Genomic DNA, 11,554 nt, shown 5'->3' with positions numbered 1-11,554 from the left:
ATATGCGTTTGGAGATTAAAATATATATACCCTTCAGAATCAATATTTTAATTGATATATCATCATCAACCTCACTATCATATTTTCTTCTTTTTTATTACCCATCTAAGTAAAAGACAAAATTTAAGTGTATTATCATACAATATTAACTAAGGTCTTCAACACTCCAATTCCCCAATGTGCGAGGGAAAAAGAAGTAACTAAAAAGACAAAAATTAAACAGAAAAGGGAGAATAAGAGTGGGGTTTAGTTTCTGTTTATTTTTTTGATTAATTAATTCTTAATCGTTTTGTCATAGAATGGCAAAACCAGCTGCCAATACAACTCATCGACAACGTGTTGTTTCCATTCTTCCACGAGATGACAATACAGGAAAAAAAATATCACCATTAATTTAAGAAATACTTGTCTCTGCTAAGAAGCGATTCTTAACATCAGTTCATGGTTGTAATAATGTAATCTTTTATTTGGTTAATTTTTTAATTTTAAATAATAAAAGTCAAAATAAATGGTATTTTTTAAAAAAGGAACTAAATGAAAGGAGTCAAAATATAAATAAAATTCGCTTATAAATGAGACAACACTTAAATTTATATATTTAATTTAAAATCTTTTAAGTTATTTAAGTCTAGTTTACAAATTTGATTTTTTAAGTTATTTAACATAATAACCAACCCCATATTTTGAGTTTCATCATTAACTACTCAACATAATTCAGAAAATTAAATTACTACTTAAAATGATATATTCGATAACCAAAGTCATTTATGCAAAAAGAAAATCATGAAAAATAATCAAATCTTTTGTTATTATGTTAGTTTATCAATAAAGGTTGTAATTTTTTGCGTGTCTATTCTCCCTAGTACTAATTTTTATTTTTCAATAAATAATAGATGTGAGGAAAGAGTTTAAAAACACATTTGGTATTTTTTTAATACACGTGGATAATTTTTAAAAAAAATGTATTTATGATATGTATTTTTTAGTATTTTTTTTTTACCCAAATGGATATACTTGGGCTATATTTACTCAAGACTAAATACCCCAAATTATAGCCAGACACCCATTGACCATGGCCACACACCCTTTTGTCATAATCAAACATCTCTTGACTCCCCCATAAAATGGTCAAACACCCCTAAGCCATGACTAGACGGGTCCTTGGCTATAGTCAAACACCTCTTGGTCTATAATAGGTACCCTTGCCTTAGTGAAGTATCATTGGGCCATGGCAAGACACCCCTTAACCGTATTCGAACACCCTCAGTCATAACCAAATACCACTTGGATAAACACACAGTAAGAAACAAATTAGCTCTATTGAAGGTTGAGGGAAAAAGTTTATTTAAAAGTAATATAATCATTATCATGACCTCTTTATCTAGTAATCATGCATTAACATTCCCACTAATCTAAAAGATGAAGTTTATGGATACTAGACCCATAATAAATATGTATATATAAAGGTTTAGATTCTTGAAATAACTCATTATTTATTTCTATTTATTATATTGGAAGAAGTCTTTTAAGTTGAGAGTCGAAGTATCTTTGTAAGTATGTATCTCTACCGACGACATACTATGAAAGCAGAAGGAGAGGTTCCCAAGCACCAGAAATTCTACAAAGAATATAAGTCCTATATAGATATGCTTTGTAAATATATAAGATCACAATTTATTTGCTAGTAAATACACCATTTTATATTGCAACCTAAATTTTGATAATATGTATAAGAATAAAAAGTGAATTTTCATAGATTACTAGTACTACAAAATAGCTTAGGAGATTAAAAAGTATTAAACATTGTTCAAATGATATTTTTCTAATAACCTATAAGCTTCTTCAAAATATTAAATATAATCGTTTAATTAGGGAGGGAAAGGAAAATATTAACTATAATTGTTTTTTCTTCTTGTAAAAAATAAAGTATCTAAAAAATATGAAAATTAGGTGAAGATTTGTGATTGTATATTTTTTAGGCTATCATGTTATAAGTTATTGGTGTAAAATATAAATTGATTGATTTCTTTTTAGTCATCTTTAATAAAAAATTTCCCTCTGAAACACATTTTTTTACCAATAAAACTTGAATATGAAATTTTACATAAAAAAATATATATACAATTCTATTTGGACCCACAACATGTTAATGTAACTGTACACTTAAGTATTTTTGTATTATGTCCAGTTATGCAAAATATTTCAATCTTAAAACAAAAACAATACACATATATAACTTATTTATCTAGTTTTAAAACATTTATAGTTAGAAATCTATATATTATCTATAAAAGAGAACTCTCTGGAAATTCCTAAAATACCCCTACCTAAGATTGTGACAGCTGTTCATTTTCTCGGTTTTTTGGTCATTTTGCTCCTTTATTTTTTTGCATCTTTTTTCTGTTGCCCCCGCCACGTGTCGCGTTGCATGTGCAATTTCGAACTTATGTCACTCCCTGATTGGCGGATTTCAACTCTCCATTTAATTTCACTTAATAATCGGAACTCTCCTCTCTCTTCTTGAATATTCTCCACGTTACTCTCCTTTCCTCAATCTTCTCTTTCTCTTCCTCAATCTTCTCCACGTTACTCTCTATTCCTTAATCTTCTCTTTCTCCCCCTCTTTCTCTTTCTCTTCCTCAATCCTCTCCTCTTTTTCTTTTATCTTTTATCTTTCTATTTCTGAATCTTTTCCTTCACACCTTCTCTCTCCATTTCTCTTTCTTTTCCCCCCTTGCATGCACCTCTACCACAAGAAAATGGATTTGTGGGTGAGTGAGAGATTAGATGGGACCAAAAGGAGAAAAAAAAAACACGAGAAGAAGGGTTTTGTTATACGATTTTTCCTCTTCTACATTCTTCTTCTTTCATTGTTTGGTTTTTTTTTTTTACTACCGTTTGGTTTTACCCCTTTGTCAAAAGGCCGTTGAGAAGGCAAAGAAGCTTAGAGGCTTCATCGTTGAGAAGAGATGCACTCTTCTAATGCTCTGTTTGGCGTGCATTTTTTTTATTTAACATTAGATCACTGTTATTTACGATTGAGTTTATGGATTATCGTTTTGACGCGTTTTGGTGTGTTTCGTGTGCAGATGGCACTCTGCTGGAACCTTTGACAAGGGCACAAACACTGGTGGACCCTTCGGACATTGCTATTAGGCTTTTGGAGCCACTCAAGGCGGAGTTCCCTATTTTGAGCTACGCCGATTTCTACCTGGTGATGTTTTTTTGTCTTTGGTGTTTATGCACTTAATGTTGTGTTTGTGTTGACGCAGTTGGCTAGCGTTGTTGCCGTTGAGGTCACGGGTGGACCTGAAGTTCCATTCCACCCTGGAAGAGAGGTATAATATCGCAAGTTTTTAGTTCTCATGATTGCTCTTTGTTATTTGATTTGATTATGCCTTATTGTATATAATAATAATAATAATAATAATAATAATAATAATAATAATAATAATAATAATAATAATAATAATAATAATAATAATATTTGGATGCTTCGTTGCTATTTTTTCCTTAAACTCATATTTATGATATTGTTTAGAGTTTTACGGGATAATCTACGAGGTAAGCTATAATTTTTATGTATTTTCCTCAGTGCGTAATTATCTGGATTTGCATGCAAGCTCTACACCTCACAGTATCTTTTTGCGGTTTTTATTTTTGCAATTTTTATTTGGATCAGGGTGTCTGTGGCTCAGTGGTGTTTTTAGTGCTCACAGTTATGCATTTTCTGATCATGTTCATTAGGACATTTATTGGTTGCAGGTTATGTGTTTGATCAAATGTCAAGATGATATTTTTGGGTATGTTTTCTTATTTCTTATTTTAATTTTAAACTTGTGGCACTTTTAAAATTATTAGTTATAACTAAAAAGTGCAGTTTGGTTGCATGTTTTATTTTTGTTTTCATGCATGTTAACTTTTCATTTTTCTGTGTTTTTGGTCCCTTTGCTATTTTTGTTCTCATGCATGTTAACTTTTCATTTTTATGTGTTTTTGGTCCCTTTGTTGTTGTCCATTTTTTGTTGAGTGGAGAAGTTTTGACTTTTGCTTCCTGTTATTGATGTTTTCCTGGTAATTCATGGTTGTTTGTTTAGTGTTTTTTATGTTCTCATGAATGTTTGGTTTTCGTTCTCATGCATGTTTGCTTTTCTAATGTTTTTTATTTTTATTTTTGCTGCAACAGGTATTATGTTCCAAGACATTACTACTCTATTGCTTTCTGTTGTTGCAGGTAAAAAAAAATAATAAGGAAAAAAACGTTGTTGTTGCTGTTTTATTTCTAGCATAACAATAAAAAAGGATATGAACATTTTCACTGCAGCTTGGTAGTTAATATTTTTACTTTATTTTTTGTTGCGGCAGGTATTATGTTTCAAGACATTACTACGTTCTGCTTCACTGGTCTGTGATTTGTTTCTTGCCACCATATCATTCATGTCTACCTTTTTTTCTTGCAGTTGAAAAATAGGAGTAGCAAGCATGGGATTGATGAGTGTTTCTGGGTTTTGTTTTTATGTTCCTGGTGTTGGAAGTTTTAAGTTCTGTTTTGTTTTTTTGCCAAATTTCCTCAGTTTTTGTGTTGATTATGGTTTTATTTTTTATTTTGTTTTTTTCCTTTTAATCTCTTTGCAGGAAATCGTGCCACTTGAGGAAGTTTTTCAGACTCTGATGTGTGATTCAAATGGACTCACAATAGCATCTGCAGAAAGGTATTCAGTTTCTTTAATAATGTTTTAATTGTACATCTCTGTTTTTGGAATGAAAAATGAAAACCTGAAACAGAAACACAAATTCGAACCCGCGAAACACCACCATAGCAAACCTTACAACACTTCATGTGTGATCCTTTGCACGTACTAAAAAAAAGTAGTTACATAATTAGAAAAATAATTCTCAAATTATGTTGCATCAATTATTTTTAAAACATTTAAGAAAAAAGTTAATTTATTTATTTATAGTATTTGTTTACCATCATAAAAAAACAAACTTTCTCTTTTTTTGAAAAAGAGGTTGATTCTATAGAAAAGTATTTAAAATAATATATTATTTTCTTAAAAATTTGATTGATACCTAATTCTCATTGTTACAATCCCCCCCGCCCCTTCATTCTATATTCATGTATCATTTGTGTCTTGATAATTTTTTTAATTTCACATATTTTTTATTTTTTTTGGAATTCAAATTTCATGCAGTTGTGACTTTATTGATGGATTCTATTTTATTATGTTTTTTCTCCTGCTTGATCAAGTATGTGATGATGTAATATTTTTTTTTGGAAGTTTTTGTTAACATTTTAGAGTCAGAGATGTGGAACCCTATGTCTTGATCAAGTGTTATTGATGAGATGCATGCATAGTTACTAAGATGGTGGAAGAAGAATTTCTCAAGTAGCAATCTGTTCATAGCTCTTGCTTGATGAAAACAAAAAAATATATTAATTAAAACAACATTTTTTTTTGTGTTTTAATGTTTATTTTTCTAAGATTCTGCATTTTTTTATTCTCACTTTGGGTATATCAATTTTTAGGCTTTCACATTTCGGCAAGGATAGGATTCTCGCTTCAATATTCACAAAATTGAAGTTACTGTGGCTCTTCCATCAACCAATGATTAGAAACTATTTGTTTTTTGTTATTCTTATATAACAAATAAGTCATTGATTCTTACTCAATTTTTGTTGCTCGAGATTATGCATTTTTTTATTCTCACTTTTGTAAAATAAACAACCTATTATTCGCTTATAGTAATAGCAGATTATATTATTGGTTGGTGAAATGAGTGAGTTGTATAATGTAGACCCATAATTAAAAGAGACAAAATTGATATAAATCAAGAGAAGTTGTTGAATCAAATGACAAAAAGATAAAGCGAAGGGAATTGAGAGAAAGTAACGGAGTCCCAATGATTGCGGCGTTTAAGTTGCAGGGGAGGGGTGGAATGAAAGAGTGCGGCCCTGAGAAATTAAAGGATTGGAGATTAATAATAATGATAACAATAATTAATCAAAACAAAAAATAATAATAAAAATTAAGAAAGAGTACAAAGAAAGATGAGAACAATATGATAGGGCAACATGTGCCATTAGTAGTGACTACAACATATTCCCATCGAATGACAAATTTTTTAGATGGATTGACTATTATTATTATTTAGTTATAGTAATTTGTTTCATATTTTTTCTTATTGTGTTTATAAAATTGAAACTGAAATCATGCAAGATTTTAAAATTTCTAATTAAAATTTAAATTATCGTATCATTAAAGTTAATATATAATACTTTAGCTGTTATTATTAATTTATTTATTAAATTATTAACATGTAATCAATTAATATTTATTTAATTTATTCAATGTTGATGCTAATAGTAATAGTAAACATATTATTCCAATTGATTTTTTTAATTACTTTAATTGTTATCCAATCAAATCATCGTAACATGCGATGATTCATCAAAAAATTATGGCTTTCGTTACATTTATTAACATATAATAATTGATTACTATATATAACAATTCATTAAATATTAATATACACGTAATTAATTGTTGAATCATTGTATCATATTTTTGTTATTATTACATTTGATTACATTCAACAATCAAGTTTCTTTTTGTGTGCTTTGTTTTATTATTATTATTATTATTATTATTATTATTATTATGTAAGTTCTGTTCTCCTATAGTTTCTTAGTTTATTTTCTAATCAGAAAATAAATAAAAAAATTAGGGAAGAAAATAAATTGATGCTTTATTGAGTGGATGTACAACTAAAAAACATGAGCTTCTTGAAATTCCTGAACATGTATATGACTTATTATATTTGAAGAAATATTGAGTGGACAAGCTTCATCTGATGTGTTAGTAGGTAATTTCTAATTTGCATATTAATCATTATAGAATAAAATATGGTGTATGCTTTTGCGGGACAATTTTAGATTTATTATCTTCTTTTTCTAAGTAGATGTGATTAACTACACTAAACACTGGCATTGGTGACAAATATATTGTTCAACCTTCGTACCAGTTTTTCGCGAACAACGATTTTAGCCATGGAGATGAAGTTATATTTTACTGTAGGTATTATTATTATTATTATTATTATTATTATTATTATTATTATTATTATTATTATTTAGTTTGTTTCATGTTTTTCCTTCATTACTGATATTTCCTGTCTTTTTTTTCCTTTCTGACTTTCCCACTCGCAAGGTAATCCACGAAAAAATATTCAGCCGCCAAGTTTCTTTCTTTATGTTTTGTTTTATGCATGTTTATTATTATTATGATTATTATTATTTTGATGGAAGGTTCAAGCTATTTGAGAGGTACTTCACCTTCAAATTTCATGCTATTCTGCTATGGATTTATCTATTCTTTTTTCATGCTATTCTGCTTTGTGTTGGATTTTCTGTTTTTGATAGAGTTCTCTTCTGATCTTCATTCTATTTTTTGCAATTTTGATTATAGTTCTTTTACTTTTTTTGTCTACTTTTTTGTGGTTTGATTTTTGGGATAACCTACCGTAACAATGACAGTGAAGGTGATGGTGCTTAGCCCATGTAAGGGTTGCAACAATAGGATTAATAATAATAATATATGAATGTTAGTCTTTTTGCTTTTTTTTTACAATATTTTTTTTAATTCATTCATCGAAAATCAATTGACGGAACCACCCATGTGTATGCACGGATTATTGACTAGTTTAATTTATATAAAACATAATTTTATGGCTAGTGGCCATAAAAATTGCTGATATCACATCAACAAGAATTATTTAAATGGGGCCTATTTAAAAGCTCTTGAATACAAGTATAAAAAAAAGCTCTTGAATACTTTTATATCTACCAATAGTTTACCGGAATGAGAGAGGGGGAATATACAATTGGTCAATAAATATCTGTTTCAATCCTTAAGAAATTATTCACAATTCAAGCCTTAGGACACTTGAAAAGACAATATGCTAGGTGCTGGTGCTGACGAATTTAGTCACCTGAAATAACACATTATAGACCAATACAGTCTACAGTCTCGAAGTTTGATGACGACCTCCTAGGTTCCTATTCAAAAGGAGTATGGTGCCCTTCTACGGTCCCAATATTAATTACCGGTATCATATTTAATTAATATCGGCACTATTATACATTCTTAAATTTAATAATAAACCATTATTTAAATTACTTTAATATAAGTATTTTTAAAAATAACAAATTTATCTTATATAATAAGTTATAATTGAATGATAATATAATTTTTTTATACTGACATGTATAATCTTTTTAAAGTTCTAGAAAACAAAATTCTTAAATTTGTTTTCTCTTTATTTTTATTGAGTTTAAATTTCAAAATTTATTGCTTCATTTGTTCATTGGACGACGGGCTAAAAGCTTCTCAAACCACACAATTTTTATTATGACAAATGCTAACTAGTGGTTTGAAGAGTATCTTTAATGGGATTTCTTAAAAGATTTCTTAAGTAAAAAAAATTATTTATTATCGTTTCTTCTTCATTAGAGTAAATTTATGTAACAGGGAGAGTTTCTTAAAAATAAAATTTATATTTTATGAAAAAAACTGTTTTTAGCAATAAAAAATAATATTTATTTGACACATAAAAAATCATAATTAAACTATAATTAAATGAAAATAAAAAATATAAAGTAAGTGTGAGTTTCTTAAAATTTCTTAGAGTTTCTGGTATGAATTTCTTAAATTGACAGAACACTGTAAGATAAAAAAAATAACTTAAGAAACTCATTTAAAATTTTTTTATTAGAGATACTCTAAAGATATTAGTTAAGAAATTAAAAGAAGAAATATTTTTATTGGAATGCACAAAATTATATTGCGGATAACTTTTTTATGCTCTCTTATATTTTAGATAATAAATATTTTCTCATTTTATCTCCTTAACCAATACCTTAAGCACTCTGATTAGTAAGAGTCTTATTTTTTTGGTTGTTGTCGATCTTCTCTTCCCTTTTATCTTTTTTGGTTCCGTGAACATTTTATTTCTTCTTTTGTACCATATGTCTTTAAATATTTAGAAAGCTTTTCATTTCTTCTTTTGTACCATGTCTTTAAATATTTAGAAAGCTTTTCATTTGGTTTAAACTTTTATTGTAGATTAATAATTGGACGCACAGTTCAATAGTTCATAATTTTTTTACATAATAAGCGTACTTTGGTTTATGTAGTTAATCGACTTCATATGGTGAAAACGTTTTTTTTGCCGTTTAACAGTATAAATATAGTTGTTCGTGGTAATGCTTGGGGGATAACCAAACCCTTAAGTACAATATTATAACATCCAAAATTGGAAGGAAATTAAAAATTAGAGCCAGTTACTTGTTAGGACAAAAAAAAAAGAAAAAAAAAACCATTATATTCTATTGTGAAAGCTATGTGGCACATGAACTAACTAGTAACTATAACAAAATTTTATTAGAACGAATAAATGAAAGGACAACGGGTAATTTTTATAAGTTTCCTTATTGATATTTCATATTTGCTTGATGTACTTGGAAGAGAATCAACACGTAGTCTGTGCTTTGCTTTTTCTTAATGTCTCATAATATAGTGGAATGAGTTTAAATACTTTTGCAAAGATCTGTCGTGGCATCCACAAGCAGCTTGATATTCGATCAATTTTAACCTCCCATGCCCAAAACTAAAAACATGCATTGAGTTTGGGCTTAGACCTAAATCTTCGTACTGCGTGTTTCCTAGCCTCATTGTATATATAATAGTAGGGTGTAATAGCTCCACCTTTCTAAACGCAGAAGTCAATGTTACCAATGGTAAATTAAGTTGGTCACTTTATATATTATATGCTTTAAAAAAAAAACTTTATATATTATATGTACGTGAGATTAAGTTATTTAACAGGGGCGGAGCTAGACATAGACGGTTGGGGGGGCCAACTATATATAGAACAATTTTACATAAGCACCACTCTCAAGTTTCAATATAAAATATATAACAATTACATCTTACTTGTATCTGCTGGCCCCATTGAATTTTCGCTGCATCACAACAAACTTTTAAAACAATTATAATACTATATATAATACAATATTGATGATTATAGTAAATTGTTATAATAAAATTTAAATATTATAAAAATATTTTTCCATGATCCATTGGTTTGGGTACAATATTGATGGATGTATATATTCAGGTCATGGGCGTGTGCATGGGTGATTAAATAATGGCAAAGAGAGATTTAGAAGTAACAGTAATTGGTTTGCAATGGTTTTCAATTTGAATTAGACATAAAATAAAAAAATCGATTAAGATTTAAAGGCTTTGCAACTCTTATATGCTTTCAAATAAGGGCATGCCGCATGAGATGAAAATAACAGAGACATGTTTTCTTTAGAAAAAAGGTTAGGGAGGTGGACGGCCGGATAAATATGACTAAATTTAAAAATGAGTTAAATATATTTTTAATTCTTTATATTTGAGTAATTATTTGTTTTTCATTAAAAATAAATTTATTTTTTTATTAATTTATCAAATTTTTGAAAAATTACTTTTAATTTCTCTTTGTTTATTATGTTTATGATTTCATAATTTGTAATCGTTTTTAATCGTCAAAATAAATATTTTTAATTTAAATTTTTAAAAATAATTTCTTATAATTTTAAATCATCAAAATATTTGACTCATATAATTAGTGGTCTTTTTTTTACATATTTTAGTAGTTTTAAAAAAGAAAAATAAAAAATATAGATATTAAATTGTGATATTTTTTACATATTTTATTTTGATGAATTCAAATAGTTACAAATCATTTTTGAAGAAATTAAATTAAAAATTTTTGTCTGTGAAAAACAATCACAAATTGTAACACTATTAGTACAAACAAATAAATAGATTAAAAGTAAATTTTCAAAATTGAGAGAATAAGAAAAATAACTTTTTAAGGAATAAAAAAACAATTGTTCAAAGAACTAAAAATATAAGTGTCCAATAATATAAAGAATGAAATGTGCCTTATATCAATACTTCTTTTTCATATTTATTGTCTCTAAATAATTCAATTAATATTTATAAAAAGAGAATACTAATGTATATATGCGTGTTCAAGAATAACTAATGGTATAGTTATTTTACTTAATAATAACTCTATATACATATACTGTTCGGTGGAATCAGGTGAGATTCAGCTTACTGACGATAATATAGTTCAAATCTAAATATTGAGGGTTGAGCAGTAAAGCGGAGCACGGCGGCGTTGGATACTCAAAACTAAATTTTAATAATCTAACTATTAAATTTAAAGTTCTTATTAGACCATGCCATAAATTTCAAAATTATTTGATATTTTATCAAATTCAAATAAATGTATTATGTACTTTTCTAAAATATAAGTAAATATTAATTATAGTATTTCCTAAATATAAATATTTGATTTTATCTAAAATTTGATGTGCTATTAAGATAATATCAAAATACTCAACAATAAGTTACCAAAGTTACCATTTGAATCATGTGATATCATCTTAACGATCATGCACGTAAAATTTTACATAAATTAAATATTCATATGT

The 11,554-nt window shown here is 27.6% G+C and overlaps 1 protein-coding gene across 1 annotated transcript; it reads left to right on the top strand.

Annotated features, from left to right (window-relative positions):
- Nucleotides 1-2,725: 2,725 nt before the first annotated feature.
- LOC106798884 (L-ascorbate peroxidase, cytosolic-like) lies at nt 2,726-3,437 on the top strand. Its single transcript, XM_014776078.3, has 2 exons — nt 2,726-3,214; nt 3,273-3,437. The coding sequence occupies exons 1-2, from the start codon at nt 3,047-3,049 to the stop codon at nt 3,342-3,344; spliced, it is 240 nt and encodes a 79-aa protein (XP_014631564.1). The 5' UTR covers nt 2,726-3,046; the 3' UTR covers nt 3,345-3,437.
- Nucleotides 3,438-11,554: the final 8,117 nt, after the last annotated feature.

The sequence above is a fragment of the Glycine max genome, chromosome 5 (assembly GCF_000004515.6).
Source record: "Glycine max cultivar Williams 82 chromosome 5, Glycine_max_v4.0, whole genome shotgun sequence".
NCBI lineage: Eukaryota > Viridiplantae > Streptophyta > Magnoliopsida > Fabales > Fabaceae > Glycine > Glycine max.
The sequence above is the reverse complement of the archived record's forward strand: the minus strand, read 5'-3'. Positions and strand labels throughout refer to the sequence as shown.

Coding starts and splice junctions, on each gene's coding strand:
- LOC106798884 (XM_014776078.3), top strand. CDS start 3,047: ATGGATTATCGTTTTGACGCGTTTTGGTGTGTTTCGTGTGCAGATGGC. Junction 3,215..3,272: donor GCTACGCCGATTTCTACCTG/GTGATGTTTTTT, acceptor GTGTTGACGCAG/TTGGCTAGCGTTGTTGCCGT.